Raw genomic sequence first — 15,776 nt, forward strand, 5'->3', positions numbered from 1 at the left:
TCTGCTCTCCTTGGGGAGGCATGAGGAGTGGCTCATGGCAGCACATGGATCAGCGAATGCTGGTGGGGGGGGAGAGGGTGAGGGAGGAGCCTTCCTCCTTCTTTGTGTCCCCAAGCCAGCAGGGCTATAAAGCCCCTGGGTGGTGAGCAGCCAGCGCAGGCAGAACTGTAAGAGCAGCAGGAGGGACTGGAAGCTCCCGGTTCTCCCATCGCATCCAGCTGACGCCCGCAGCTCTCTCTACCTCCTGCACCCCTACGCCTGCCCACGGTGAGTAGCTCGGCCAGGGGCTTAGCTTGGGGCCAGGCGCTTCCCCTGGAGGTGGGAAGCCGGGTGGGAGGAGGCAGGTTGCCCCCTGTCAGGGCTAAGCTGAGCAAAGAGGGAGGTTGTGGGTGGTGGCATGGCCTCCCCAAGGGAAGCAGAGAGACTCCCATTGCTTGGGGCCATCCCAATTCGACTGGGCAACAGGGGGTGGGGTTGGCCCCACGTCTCTCACTCCCATCAGCTTCCGGGGCGGGGACGGCTATGGGAGTTACTGGCCAAGCAGTGTGGGAATGTGCAGCACCTGGCACTCTGGAGTCCTGGGCCGTCTAGGTGCTACCGTAATACACTTAATAATGTGCAGCACCTGGCACTCTGGGGTCCTGGGCTGCCTAGGTGCTACTGTAATACACCTAATAATGTGCAGTGCCTGGCACTCTGAGGTCATTGGGTTGTCTAGGTGCGACCGTAATACACCTAATAATGTGCAGCGCCTGGCACTCTGGGGTCCTGGGCCTCCTAGGTGCTGCCGTAATTAACATAATAATGCACAGCACCTGGCACTCTGAGTCCTGGGCCATGGCTAGGGCTCCTAGATGCTACCATAATGCACCAAATAATGTACACCACTTGGCACAACAGGGGTGTTGGGCTGTGCTCAGGGCTAGCAGAATACAAATCATAATAATCAGGAAATCCTGGGGCAGAGCAAACGGGGGTGACTCCTAAAGAGGAGGGTTTGAGGGGCATCTTGCTTTCCCTCCCCCTCCCCACCCCGAAATCTCTCCTGCTTTGGGTCTCAGTTTGTTATTCCCTGGGGAGCGGTGTCTGATGAGCGAGGGGGCTGTTAGCGGAGGGTGACACAGCCTCTCGGGTAGCGGTAGTGAGTATCCGTCTCTTCACTTTTCCAGGAAAGTGGGTCAGGGGAACATCTAGAGGGATCTCGTGCTTACTAAAGGGAAGCAAATGTGGCAGGGCTGACCTCAGCCCTGACGTAAGGCCCTTAGAATCAGTGGGGGGGAATGCCTGCCTCTGTCAAGTTTCTTTTAAACACTTGATTTCAGTGCATCGTCTAGAACCACGGGGGGCAGGGGGAGGGCTTGGAAACAGCCCTCGTAGCCCAGCGCCCGGCCGATGTAACATAATGGGCGAGTGGTTCCATAGGACATTGTCACAGCAGGTGCATTCTAGTGCAGCGTCCGGCTAGGATGCAAAGCAATTCTGGTTATGGACATGCAGAGGCTGCCTCTGACCGAGCATGGAGTGGACCCCCACCCCGGCCCCTTTTACAGTATGTATGCAGCTGAGAACCACGACACAGAGAGACCCGCTCCGAATGTACATCACACGCACATCCAATTGCACTGCACAGCTAAAGAAGAGCCCGCACTCCTGGATACATGTGTAACAGGCACAGACTCAAAAGGGCCCCATCTCTTTTATCTGTACAGTGCCAGGCGTGCAAAGAGCATGACAGAAATAACACAGAATAATAGGGGTGTATTTATGCCAGTGTAACTCATTCTCCTCTGTGGCTGATTTGCAGCGGCGGCCCTGAGCTCAGAGGCTGGTCCTCAATGCGGCGTTTGTCTCTATAAGCCTGGGCTCACAAATGACGGCGTACGGTGCTCTGGAGTCTAGCTTCAAAGCACTATGCCAAAAAGCAGTGTATTGGTATTCATCCCCCAGACAGGAAATTGAGGCTGATCTTCGCTGCACTGGTGTAAGTCAGCGGTAATACCGCGGAAGTTAATGCTGTGACAGCGGCATAGGGACAGCAGAATCAGGTTGTTAGTGTTGAACAACTGCTGTGTTCCACCCCAGAGCTGGCTGCTTTGGGGTGGTGGAGAAGTGACTTGTTTACGGGATGCCAGAGGGAGCCGGGCACTTCATTCAGGCTCCTTTGAAAGCCTCAGCTTTCCGTGCGGTGATACAGCAGGCCCAATTCACCTCTTGGTTACAACCATGTGGCCCTGGAGGGGCTGCCCCAGCATGAACGAGAGGAGACTTCCGACGTGCAAACCCACCTCAGGCCCTGTGTGGACTTGCAGGTCAGGAATCGGAAGGGGGAACAAACGGGGACCAGGATGCTCAGTAACTCACGGCCCTGTGCATTTCCAAGAGAAGAACAGGACCAATGGGTTGTCCCTTTTCTTGGTACATGGAAATGTGCCCTGGGCTGGAAGTCTCAGAGGACCAGTGTCACAGAGTGAGGGGAGTCAGGGGCCTGCACGCACCCCGCTATCCACCTTAGCTCCCAGCCAGACAGTAAAACAGAAGGTTTATTAGACAACAGCAACACGGTCCCAAGCAGGGCCCGCAGGTGCAACCAGGCCCCCCCAGCTGGGGCGCAAGGATCCCAGACTCCAGACTTGGGGCTCCCTTCCTCCTCCCAGCCAGCCCCCAAAACTGAAACCAACCCCTCCTCCCCAGCAGGCTCTCTCCCCCTCCTTCTCTCCCCCTCCTCCCTTTGGCCAGGTTCCCGGGCAAAGGTGTCGACTCCCCCCATCCCCCTTCCTAGCTCAGCTTACAGGCTTGGGTACCTTCCCTCACCTAATGTCACCCCCTGCTCTCCCATCCTGCATGCTGACATTCCCAGGTCAACCTGCCCCGCTCCCTACTGCGTCACACCGAGCAAGCAGGGCAGGCTCCCGAGAGGCAGGACTTCCAATCGAAGTAGACACCCAAAGGGTGGGAGGGGCAAGAGGCATCCAGAAGGGAAGTGACTACCCAAGGCCACCCAGCAGATCGGTGGCAGTGCCAGGACCAGCACCCAGCTCTCCTGATTCCACGTGGGCAGGAGTTGACCGATTGCCCCTTGTGCCCCTGGAGTCTCCGCCAAGCCAATGGGGCGTGTTGGCCTTAGGGTGAGGGGCAGGCAGATCTGGTTCCAGTCCAAGGTGACCCTTTGCTCCCAATCGGAACCTTGGAGATTCGGGAAGTTTGGGACCACTTTTATTGCATCCTTGCACCAGCAGCAACCCCTTCCCAATCAAAACGCAGCTGCCGTGATGTTCCCCCCATTGCGCAACAAGGGGCAGTGGAGAGGGTGGAAGGGGCGAAGTATATATTCGCGTGGCGTGTTCACCCCCTTTTCTGCCCCGCTCTCAGATGGTCGCCTCTGCGAAGCTCTGGCCCATGCTGGTTGCCGTGACCCTCTGCGTGCTGTCCTGCTTGGGGACGCTGGTGGAAGCCTACCCCCCGAAACCAGAGAACCCCGGAGACAACGCCTCCCCGGAAGAAATGGCCAAATACTTCTCTGCCCTGCGCCATTACATCAACCTAGTGACGAGGCAGCGGTGCGTGTGTGCGGGTTGGGCCGTGCGCGCATTTGTGGGTTGTGCACGTGCTAGTGCATGCCCTGGGCGTGTGTGTCTGGACACCAGTGTCCGGGTTGTGCCCGAGTCTGTGCGTTTGGTCCGGTGCGGGTGTCTGTACGTGTGTGTGTTTGGGCATGTGTGTCTGTGTTGTGCTCTGCACATGGGTGTGTTTTTGCTAGGCAGGAATCTCCCTGGGTTTTGTGCAGGAGAGTCTGCGTTTGTACCCAGGTGTTGCCTTGTCGGGTGCCCGGGCGGGGCATGTTTGTGCACAAGCACAGGTATCTCTGCACCTCTCTGTGCACAAGTCTGCACTCTGGGGGTGGTTGTGCGTGAGTGTCTTTTTGGGCACGGGCAGTTATGCACAAAGGTGGGAATTTGTGCACGACTTTGCCTGTTTTTTCCCCCTGTGTGGGTGTGTGTCTGAATGGGACAGGTGTTTATTCCCCGAGCCCCTGGTCCCAGCCAGATTTGCACCAGATCTGGGTCTGTGGCGTCATTCCCAGCTCTGTGTTCTCACTCCGGCGAGAATCGTGAGTTTCATTCTCCCTCTGCCCTGGATAATCTCCCAGCGTAGCCCGTGGAAGAGGCAGGCTGCCGGGTCCCCCGGCCCCTGGGGGGTCCTTGAGGGAGCACAGTGAAGATGGCAGCCATGAAACGGCACATTAGACACCAGTTCCATCAACACAGCTTGCCCCTTGGGAGCCTGTTAGCCAGGGGCTAATACACGCTAATTGCAAACGAGAGGGGGCTGCTTGCAACCCTCCTCTGCCAGGCCCCTCACTTACACATTCCCCCACCCAGCCCCTTCTACACACTAAGACACTCTCCCACTGCCCTCTTCACACACTCACCCCCCCCTCACACACTCACCCCCCCATGCCTTGTGCCCGCCCTCCCTGCATCCTGGCACACTCCACTCTCATTGATGCCGTCTGCCTCCCATCTGTGCCACTTTCTGCCTCCAGCAGGCAGCGTCAGTGAACCCAGGGCTCTGTTTAACTGCCCCCAGGTACGGGAAGAGATCCAGCCCTGAGGCCTTGATGTCCGAGCTGCTCTTCGGGGACAGCAGCGACCACACCGGCAGATCGCGGTGAGCGCGACCCCGGCCTCTGGGGTCCCCTTCACTCCAAAGTCGGCACTCCCCCTGCACACACACACACTCCAGGGTGGCAGGGAATGCACTGGGGCCCTGTCCACGCTGTCGTACAAGTGTCCCCCATTGTCCTACACTACCCTGGGAACCGACCGCTTGTGGGACCCTAGATCTGAGCAGAGATCTGGAGCCGATGGCCCTTGGGGGCTGGATCAACCCCTGCCCCTTTCCCAGACTGGACCCCCTCCCAGTGAGGGGACTTGGAATCCGGATCCAAACTCCATGGCTCAGGTCCTACATGGGTGGTACAGGTTTTGGGGGGAGGCTAGGCTCCCATATGCCCCAACCCCTAGGCTGGTTCTGCCCTTTCCGTAGGCTGGAGGAAGGGGAAAGTGTATCCCAGTGGTGGAACTGGGGCTGGGGGCTGCCGTGAGCAGGGGGCTGCCTCCCCCCTGCTCGTGGGGGTCAGCGACCGGCTGCTCTGTGGGGCGGAGGGAGAGACGGGGATAAGACTGAGGGGGCCGAGCTTGAGAAGGGGGCTGGTGGGGAGGGAGGGGGGGCTCTTCCTGATGTTGCCCCAGTGTCTAACTCTCCACTCTCTCTGGCAGGTACGAGGACTCCTACCTATGGTGACGGGCTCCCCCCTCCCCGCCCCCCACAGCCTATTTTTAAATGTTCCAAGTCTTTTGGTGTCATTTGCGTTTTTAATTGAGTCCTGAGGAGCTGGAAACCTCTCTGCGAAGAAGGTCTTCCCTCCTCCCCCCCCGGCCCCATTTCCCCACCCCCTCTCCAGCCCCCTCCGAGGCACTGAGACCTCCCCCCGCGCCCCCCACCCCTGTACAGCACCTGGAACGGCTGCACCACAGTGCCTGAGGACAGCCCGGTGCTGAGGACCGCCCCTCCCCCCACGGTGGGGGTCACAGGGACAGATGTGGGCCCTGGGGGGTGGGGCGGGGCGAAGAGGGGGCTCTCCGGATTGTCGTTGTAATGATGTCTCTGTGCCGTGGCCAGTCTGAGCGACTGGATCCCGACCCCTCACTGTCCCCCCCCCGAATCGGGTTGATTTTATTTTGTACGTCATTTATATACATATATTTCCAGTGGAGTCTCTGGTCTCTGCCTCCATAATAAAGAGCAAGTTGAACGGAAACCACCGATGCCTGGAGTGTTTCTGTCCCTCCCGAGCAAAAGCCACAGGGCCGGGAACCTGGGGGTAGAAGAAAGGTCGGATGGGTGGAAGGGCTGGATGGAGGTTGTCATGCCCCACAGCACCAACCTATTAACGGAGAGAGAGAGAGATGGGTGTGTATGGGAAGGGATGGGTAGATAGAGAGATTAGATAGGTGCTTACAGAGATGGATGGATGCGGATAGACAGACAAATGTGGGGCTGGCTAGATAGATTAGATGAGCTCAGGGACAGCTCCAGGCCCAGCACACCAAGCACGTGCCTGGGATGGCAAGCCATGGGGAGGCGCTCTGCCGGTCGCTGCGAGGGCGGCAGGCAAGTTGCCTTCGGTGGCTTGCCCGTGGAGGGTCCGCTGGGCCTGCGGCTTCGGCGGACCTCCCGCAGGCATGCTGCCAAATCCGCGGGACCAGGGACCTCCCGCAGGCAAGCCGCCGAAGGCAGCCTGCCTGCCGTGCTTGGGGTGGCAAAATGCCTAGAGCCGCCCCTGGATGGGCTTGTAGGGCATCAATGGATCTGGAGCTGGGTAGAGAGATGGGTGTGTAGGGATCGATGGATCTGCGGCTGGGTAGATAGGTGGGTGTGTAGGGGATTGATGGATCTGGGGCTGGGTAGAGAGATGGGTGTGTAGCGGGATAGATGGATCTGGGGCTGGATAGATAGGTGGATGTGTAGGGGGATAGATGGATCTGGGGCTGGGTAGAGAGATGGGTGTGTAGCGGGATAGATGGATCTGGGGCTGGGTAGATAGGTGGGTGTGTAGGGGGATTGATGGATCTGGGGCTGGGTAGGTAGGTGGGTGTGTAGGGGGATAGATGGATCTGGGGCTGGGTAGGTAGATGGGTGTGTAGGGGATAGATGGATCTGGGGCTGGGTAGGTAGATGGGCGTGTAGGGGATAGATGGATCTGGGGCTGGGTAGTAGATGGGTGTGTAGGGGATAGATGGATCTGGGGCTGGGTAGATAGGTGGGTGTGTAGGGGATCGATGGATCTGGGGCTGGGTAGGTAGATGGCGTATGGGAGGATCAATGGATCTGGGGCTGGACAGGGGAGTATCTAGATAGATGCGATGGGCATGTGGGGAATGTGTGGCAGGGGGTGCTGCTCCTTTAAGGGACAATTTGGAGCTAATGGCCAAAAGCAGCTGGGTGCACTCAGAGAGCCCTTGCCCTGCCCGGGTGCGGGTGCTGGATATAAATGGGAGAGCAGCTGAGGAAGGGATGGGGCCTGGGCTCTGTTGGCTGCAGGGGGCCTGGCAGGGGTTATTTTTGGATTGTATGGTTGGTTGCTCTCACTCCAGGCTCTGAGATTGGGGCCTTAGGAATGGGGTGAAGCTGCTCCTGCCCTGCCCTGCCCTGCCCAGCTGCCGAAGGGAAAGGAGCCAGCCTGCTGCCTGCATCCTCCAGCAATACATGAACTAGGGCAGAGCTCTGACTGGGGGGCCTGGAGGGTGAGTGGAGGGGCGTTTAACTCTTGGTTTCCTTCTCCTTGGCCTGTGCTGAGGCAGGCTGGGGGGCTGGGCCGGCATCGGGCTGGGAGGCTAGCGTGGAGCTGGCCGCCCAGATAGGGGTGAGCATGGGGCTGGCTAGAGCTGGAGTCTCAGTTCTGGGGAGGGATGTCACTTGGCTAAGCCTGAAGCCCCTCGGTCATGGGGTGCCGGTGGGGCCATGGCTGGAGCTGGCTAGTGATAGCAATGGCTGATTCATTGCCGGGCAGATCCTGTCTTTCTTCCCATTTGTTCCAGCTGTCCTGGCCTCTGGTCCCCTACCCTGAGCAGCAGCAGGCTCCGTGCTGTGCCCTGCCCTGGTGTCCCAGCAAGGCCCAGCTCTGGCAGGAGAAGTGAACTCAGCTGAGGGTGGGAATCGCTCTCTGTACTGAGCCCTCCCCGAGCCTCATCCCCCTGCAGTGCCAAGGGCGAATGGATGCTCCACTCTGGGCCATATGGCTGCAGCTCCTGTTGTTCCAGCCTCTTAAACTGAGGTGGCCTCCCATACCCCTGAGCTCCTCGTAGCCGCTGGACACCAGAGTGTCCTCCCCAGGCATCACTGGGACACGGCCTCCGTCCTGGAGAGGGGCTTGAGCTAGGACTGCTCCAGTTAGTTATTGGGTCAGGTCTCAGGTGGTGTTTTCTGGGGAGCTGGGCTGACCCCCAGCGCTGGACATGGATTGGGCAGGACTGGGCCTTTGATTGGGACTGCCTCCTGGATGGGCTGCCCACCATAAGCCCCCAGTAAACGGTGTGTTCTCTGTACGTGCCCCTCTGAGTTCTGAGCCCTGCGGTTGAGCTCGTGTCATGTGTTCATGTTTTTCTCTGCAATCACAAGCACTAGAAACATACTTAATGTTAATAATAGCTGTGTTCCATCACATGACTCCAGCAGCTGGGGCTTTAAGAGAGAGGTATCAGCACTTGTGAGATCTGCAGTGAAAGCATGAGAGTTGGAGACACTGATCTGACCACCTGCTCTCCATGTCCCCAACTTTGCCATTGTCAGCTGTGACCCAGGCACTGTCTGCCAGCATCCCCGACGCCGAGCGCTCAACAATCACCAGTCAGGCCCCTGAAATCCCAGGACTGTCTCAAAAAATCATGAGAATTTTAACAAAAACACGAGCTGGGGGCTCAGTTGATTCGCTTGCTGAGCCCGCAGGGCACACTCATGTCACATTTTCGTGGCTTTCTCTTAACTGTAAGGTCTAAAACCTGCCTCTTTTGGTACTGTGAAAGCCGAGAGGGCAGTGGGCCAGGAGCAGGCAGGATCCCTCTGGCTGAGGAGGGAGATGGACCCAGCTGCCTGCAGAAAGGGTACTGGAGTGATGCGGGGCTGGGGAAAGGCCAGAGGAGCTGAGGAGCTCTGGGCCAGTGATTCCCCAGGCTACAGGGCCTGGTACAAGGCCCCTGGGGGTCCTGGGTTGCAGAGAAAGGCAGCAGGTCAAAACCTCCCTTGCCTATGATGACTGGCTTATGCAGACTGCAGTCGGACCCAGTGAAAGGGGGCTGGATGGTGACTGACAGTAGCCCATAGGCTGAGGCAGGGTGGGGGTTCCGTGGGGAGGGGAGACCCAGCTCTGTGGGGTATTGCCTGGAGGGGCAGCATCCTAGGTAAAAGGGCATCAGGGTCCTGGGAGGGACATGGGAGGGGGCCCAGCGGCAAGCGGGACATTGGCCTGCACAGGTTGCTCCAGAGCTAGAAACAGAGCTAATTCCCAGGAACCAGCAGGAGGCACCGCAGGGGTGAGTAACGCACCATTACAGGCACCGACCCCACTTTTCATAGCTTGGAGGGACCATGCTGTGATGGAGCGGGACCTCCTGCATCGTACAGGCCCCAGAGCGGCCCTGGATTAATTCCCGGCTGGACCAGAGCAGATCTTCCTGAACAACGTCCACGCGGGACTCGTAAACTGCCAGTGATGAAGAATCCACTACAGCCCTGGGGATGTTGTTCCAATGGTCAGTTACCCTCACTGGTAATAACTTATTGCCAGGCTGAATTGGTCTAGTTTCGTCTTTTCTTTCATCTTGGACTCCCCTCTAGTTTGCCAGCATCTTTGAATTGTGGGCCCAGCACTGCAAACAGGATTCCAGCACCCGCGGTTGCACCAGCTCCAAATCCAGCATTTCCACAGCCCTTGGTCTCCAACACCCCAATCTGGGCCTGCCGGGTCTGACTTTGCCGGGGCCAGTTTTCCCCAGGCAGCCCCTGGGATCGGTTACTATGACCCTGGCCTGGCTGTGGGCTCCCAGGACTGCCTGGGCTCTGATGAGCCTGGGATGCCACCTGCTGGAGGAAAGTGCCCACTGACGGATGCCAGGTTTCTTCTGCAACTGCTAGCTCTTGAATACTGCGTGCAGATGTGGTCGCTCCATCTCAAAAAAGATCTGTTGGACGTGGAAAAGGTTCAGAAAAGGGCAATAGAAATGATGAGGGGTGCGGAACGGCTTCTGTATGAGGAGAGCTGAATGAGACTGGGACTTTTCAGCTTGGAAAAAAGACAACTATGACTGAGGTCTAGAAAATCATGACTGGTGTGGAGAAAATAAACAAGGAAGTGTTATTTACTCCTTCTCATAGCAGAAGAACCAGGGGGCACTACATGAAATTGATAGGCAGCAGGTTGAAAACAAAAGGAAGTATTTCTTCACACAACGTACAATCAACCTGTGGAACTCCTCGCCAGAGGATGTTTTGAAGGCCAAAACTATAACAGGGTTCAAAAAAAGATCTAGATAAGTTCCTGGAGGGTAGGTCCATCAGTGGCTCTTAGCCAGGGTGGGCAGGGATGGTATCCCTAGCATCTGTTTGCCAGAAACGGAATGAGCAACAGGGGATGGGTCACTCGGTGATTCCCTGTTCTGTTCATTCCCTCTCCTGCACCTGGCACTGGCCACTGTTGGAAGACAGGATACTGGGTCAGATGGACCTTTGGTCTGACCCAGTGTGGCTGTTCTTACGTTCTTCTCTCCTCCTGCACTGGGGATGGCTGCAGAGTCCCATCTGCCAGGCTGTCTCTGATGGAGACCAGGGCGGCTTCCCCTGGGGCTTTTGTTTTATTCTAAGGTAACGTAATCTATGGCCCCATTACCCCCACCCATCCCCCAGCCCGACCCTTAATTGACCGGTCTCTCCATGCACATGCAGGGAAGCTCCCATGTGGGGCTGAAAGCACTATAGGGAGAGACCCCTCTGCAAACATGAGGCCCCTTGGGTCAATGAAGCAGCTGAATGAGGGGGCTGGTGGTGGGAGCAGGGGATGGGATATCAGGACTTCTGGGTTCTAGGCTCAGCTCTGCCACTGACGCACCATGTGGTCTTGGGCCAGACACCTTCTGGCCCATCCTGGGCGTTTTGTCAGTCTCCTTCTCCCCGGTGAAAGACTTGGACCCCTCGTCCTCCTTGGCTCTCAGAGGTCAGTGGGAGGGGGCAGCTCTCTGCAGGGGGTTCGGAGGGGCTCAGCGGTGGACTGACCTGGTGAAATATTAACCCCACCTCCCCTGGTGCTGAACAATGCGCACCTGTTCCTACACAGGAGCCTGTCATGGGGGCCTCCCAGCCTCTGCATGGGAGCTTGCCCTTCCCAGGTGAGTGAGGTCCCAGAGCTGGGCTGGGGGAGGAGAGGGGGCACATTGAGGTGTCTCCAGTGGCCTCTCCCCCAGGGAGATGTCAGGGTAAGTCCACCCGTAGCACATCATCCCAATGGGCATCTCCTGGAGAGCTGAGATCCTCTCCCAGATGGAGACCCCTGCAGAGCCCAGGCCTCACCCCTTGGGGGCAAGGGCATGGGGATCCTGGCTCACCCTGTGTCTGTCTTTGGGGTGTCCTCTTCATAGCTCCTGGTTCCTCCCAGAGTTAAGCAAAGGGAAGAGACAGCCCCTGTGCTAGGGAGACCGCTTGGGGAGGGGGGACCTCGACCCACTGCCCGGCAGGGGTGGGCGGCGCGAGCAGAGGGTGACATCAGAGCACCTGCCCAGAGCGGGGAAGTGATGACGCAGGGACAGGCGGGAGGTGGGGGGTGTAAGGGGAGATATAAACCTCTGGAGCTGGCTCCGGCAGTGCAGAGTGTGGAAGGACTCGGCCAGGCCACCACACCCCTGTGTCGCACTGTGCCTCTGCACCGCACCCGACTGGATCAGGGTAAGCACACGGGGCTGGGACTTGGGGCGCGGGGGGATTCTGTGGGAGGGGGGAATGGGTCCCTGCCCCCTCCTTCCTGACATGCAGTGGGCAAGCCTGCTGGCACCCAGCGTTGGTGTCCTCTGCCTAGGGCAGGGGGGGGCGTATCTGCATTCGTGCTGCACAGCACCATGCACATCTGCGGCACAGATGCCCTGTAGTTCTGGAGAGTGCTCTGGGATTCCTGGGGCTGGGAGGTGGAGGGCTGGCTCAAGGGGGTTCCCACACCTCTCTCAGTACCAATGCAGGAAGAGCAGAGGGCGGATCTGGGGCAGCAGGGCTGGGGGTGTTGCTTGGCAGAGTAGCCAGTAGCTGGTGGGTCCTGGCGGGAGGGTTGGCTGCCTTTGGACATAAAACGTGACGTTTCCCCCTGGACAGATGGAGGAAGCATCAGGGGCTTGGGATCTGGAGCTGGGGGGATGGAAATGTCTGTGCTTGTGGTGCTGGGTGTCTGTCCAGGTCTGTGTGAATGGATGTGTGTGTCGGCACGTCTGAACGTACGCATGTACGGGTGTCGGTGTGCGCACCCCAGCGTGCGAGCACAAGGGGAGTCATGTCTGTGAGTGGGTATGTGAGCACAGACGTGAGCAGGGGCAGATAGCTCTGTGTATGCCAGCGACTGCAAGTATTCCCGTGTGTACGTGCAAGTGTCCGTGTGAGTGCATGCACATACACGGACGGCTGGGTGTTTGTGTGCACGTGTAGTGGTGAGCACAGGGCAAGTGAGTGCAGTCACGAGCACAGGGTGCACGTGAATGTTTCTGCATGCGCTCACGAGTACAGGGTATGCGTGTGCAATTCCCACACAAGCCAGTACCATCTCCTTACAAATCAGGCACCCTCTGGTGCTCTCCTCCTCCAGGGCTGGCTGGCACGTCCTCCAGCCCCACCACCTCCCAGTAGACAGATGGGCCGTGCGCTCCCTGAGCCTTGCTGCTTCCCCTGGGGCTGGCTGCCGTCTCTGGAGTAGTCGAGAAACCCAAGAGCCCCCTTCTCAGTGACTCTCCCACCTCCCACCCCCTGTTTGTCCGGGAGTCCTACTGGCTTCTCTCCTTGGGCCTGCCCTCTCCTCCCTGCACCCATGGCATCCGCCACAGCCATTTCTATGGCAACACGGCTGGATCCCCCTCTCCCCCATCGCCAAAGACCCCTTGAGCACCCACCCGTCCAGCTCACGCTCAGCATGGCATGAGCTCACCCCGCTCCTCTCCACCTGCCTTTGCCCTTCCCCACACTGGCACTGCCAGCCCGGCACTCTCCACGCTGGTGCCATTCAGCCTGTCTCTCTCCTCCCCCTGGGTGGTGTCCATGCCCCGGTTCTCTCTCCCCAGCCCCACGCTGGCCTCCCTTCCAGTCCCAGTGCACTCGGGGGCTGCTTCGGGGGGCTGTCGCCTCGTCTCACCGGTGCGCACTCTCCCTTCTCTCCTCCCCCCAGATGGTTGCCCCCTGCAGGCGTTGGGCTTCCCTCTTCTCCCTCACCTGCTGCGTGGCCCTGCTCCTGGGGCACCTGGGCAGCGCTGCCCCCATGCACCCCAAGTACCCTGGGGACAATGCCCCTGTGGAAGACCTGGTCCAGTTCTACAATGAGCTGCAGCAGTATCTCAACATGGTCACGCGGCCCAGGTAAGTGGCTCGGCTAAGCTGGGGGTAGTCGGCTACATACCTCTGGCCGGTCTCCCGGACGGACGGATTTCCCAGTCCCGTCCTACGGTCCTGTCTTCCCTAAAGCCTGGCTTATCCGTCTCCGAAGCAATGACTGGCTGCATGTTTTTCTCTCCCACCCCCCTAGATACGGCAAGAGATCCAGCAGCCGGATGCTCTGCGGAGACCCCTATGACCCCTCTGGATGCTAAACCCAACAGGTAAGATCTGTTCTGGGAAGGGACTCAGGAATGGGCGTGCGTCCTACTTGTTCATCTGTTACTGTCCGGTTACTGGCAGACCAGTCAGGGACGCCCTACCCACCAGCCCCATCCCACAGCAGGGAGTCAGCTGGAGCCGCGTTCTGTGGTGTTTTTTGAGACACTGTAATACCAGGTCAATGCATGGGGTGGACAGAGCAAGCTCCTCTTTCATCCCCCTGTTTCAAACATCAATTCAATACAGTCCTCAAACTAAGGACATATCCGATATTTGGTGTTGGCGAGTCAGAGGGATATGCTACTCACTATGCACCAGATGCCTGCAGGAGAAGGTGCAGTGCGGGCAGCGGATGCACAGGAGAGGTTGGGGTTGGGGGGGGTGGGTCTCAGAGCTTTGCAGTTGCAGGAAATATCATGGAGAGGTTTGGGGTGTGTTAGAATGGGCGGCAGCATGGTGAGAGAAGGGGGCTGGGAGTCTCAGGACGCCTGGGTTCTATTTCCCAGCTCTGGAAGGAGATTGGGCTCTTGTTTGTAGCAGGAGGCTGTTCTTTCCTCAGATGTCTCTAAAGGAGCCAAGGAGGGATTTGGCGCCAGGAATCCCATTTTGGCTCTGGGAAGAGAGTATTTTTAGGAGGTAAAAGAGGGGAGTGGGAGTCAGGACTCCTGGGTTCTATTCCCAGCCATACCACTGGGCTGCTGTGTGACCTTGGCGAGTCACTTCCCTTCTCGGGGCCTCAGTTTCCCCATCTCTACAGTGGGGATATCAATACTGTTGAGCCTCCAGGATCATTGTGAGGCTGCGTCGATACCTGTTTGCGAAGCGCCCGGAGAGCCCCCGGAAAAAGTGCTGCATAAAGACAGTGCTGTTATGCCCAAGGGCACAGGAACATGGACGGGGCGGGGGCCCTGGCATTCAGCGCTCCCACTGTGCCCGCTAGATGGCACTGACAGCCCATGTCCCCAGGGGTGGCGTCAAGCTCTCTGTGAAAGGAGGGAGCTGAAGGGACTGCAGAGGAGGGAGACCAGGCCCCAGCTGCTGAACAAACCCTGCTCCCTGTTCAGCCTCATGGGCCCAGGTGTTGGGCTTTCCCCCGGGAATGAACCGTGAAGCGAAAGGGACGCAGGGCTAAAATCAGAGCGTTGAAAAGGACACAGCTCCTCAGCAGCATCATGGAGCAACCCCTGCAACTGGGAGGGTTTGACTAGCAGTGCTGGCTTTCCCCCAGGGAGCCTGTTCCCTCTCCCGGGCACTTCTCCCAGCTGCCTGGGTGGTCAGTGTCAGGCTGTCTAGGCAGTGTCATTGTCTGAGTCTCATAAACTAGCACAAGCGTGTCCTGTTTGGGTTGCATCAGATGCAGGGGAATATCCTCTCTCTGTCCTATATCCACCCACCCCTCCCTACCTCACCCACGCTGCTGAGCTGGGTGTTGACTCTGACCTGGGAGGATCCTTTCTGTGGCAGCTTGATCTATTTCAGCCCTGACGCTGCTGCTTTACTGTTCGTTTTATGGCCGTGCCTAGATGCTTCCACCCAGGACTGAGTTCTGGGGTGCAAGGCTCTGTACAGACCCAGCTAGAGACAGCTGATCGACTCAGCAGACCCGTCAGGCAGATGGGTTTCCCCATCGCGGTTGGTTGTGGCGGTGGATGTTGGAAGCGGCAGGGCAGAGAGGTCGTAGGGCATGAGGAATCCAAATCCCACTCCCTAAAATGTATGATTTGTATCCCCAGGCTTGGACCAAGTGCTGGACTCATACACCCCAAACCCGTGGTCCTCTAGACCATGGTTCTCAACCAGGGGCATGTGTACCCCTGGGGGTACGCAGAGGTCTTCCGGGGGTACATCAGCTCAGCTAGATACTTGCCTAGTTTTACAACAGGCTACATAAAAAGCACTAGCGAAGTCAGTACAAACTACAATTTCATATAGTGACTTGTTTATATGGCTCTCTAGCCTGTACACTGAAATGTAAGGACAAGATTTATATTCCAATGGATTTATCTGATGATTATATGGTAAACATGAGACAGGCAGCAATTTCCTAGTACTAGTGGGGCTGGGACATTTTTGTAGTTTGAGGTCTGATTTTTGTAAGCGAGTAGTTTTTAAGTGAGGTGAAACTTGGGGTACGCAAGGCCAATCAGCCTCCTGCAAGGGGCACGGAAGCCTGGAAAGACATTTACACAAGCAGGGTGGGGGGACCTCCTGCCCCGCATGAATCAGGAGACCTGCCAGCTCTGCAGGGTCCTGGATACAGCTAGGCACCGTCCTCCGAGATTGCTCCGGGGGTGCTGGGACATGAGTGGGGGGAGGAGCAGAGGAGAGAGAAGCAGGCGTGGGAGCAAGGCTGGGAGGAGACGATTTGGGGGCAGGGGAAGTAT

At 58.1% G+C, this 15,776-nt stretch overlaps 1 protein-coding gene across 1 annotated transcript; it reads left to right on the forward strand.

The window, feature by feature from the left end:
• Positions 1 to 181: 181 nt before the first annotated feature.
• Positions 182 to 5,359, forward strand: LOC127040510 (peptide YY-like). Its single transcript, XM_050934751.1, has 4 exons — positions 182 to 267; positions 3,370 to 3,557; positions 4,588 to 4,668; positions 5,280 to 5,359. Exons 2-4 carry the CDS (start codon positions 3,370 to 3,372, stop codon positions 5,302 to 5,304), a joined length of 294 nt encoding a protein of 97 aa, XP_050790708.1. The 5' UTR covers positions 182 to 267; the 3' UTR covers positions 5,305 to 5,359.
• Positions 5,360 to 15,776: the final 10,417 nt, after the last annotated feature.

Source organism: Gopherus flavomarginatus, chromosome 25 (assembly GCF_025201925.1).
Source record: "Gopherus flavomarginatus isolate rGopFla2 chromosome 25, rGopFla2.mat.asm, whole genome shotgun sequence".
Taxonomy (NCBI): Eukaryota; Metazoa; Chordata; order Testudines; family Testudinidae; genus Gopherus; species Gopherus flavomarginatus.

Coding starts and splice junctions, on each gene's coding strand:
- LOC127040510 (XM_050934751.1), top strand. CDS start 3,370: ATGGTCGCCTCTGCGAAGCTCTGGCCCATGCTGGTTGCCGTGACCCTC. Junction 3,558..4,587: donor AACCTAGTGACGAGGCAGCG/GTGCGTGTGTGC, acceptor AACTGCCCCCAG/GTACGGGAAGAGATCCAGCC. Junction 4,669..5,279: donor GACCACACCGGCAGATCGCG/GTGAGCGCGACC, acceptor TCTCTCTGGCAG/GTACGAGGACTCCTACCTAT.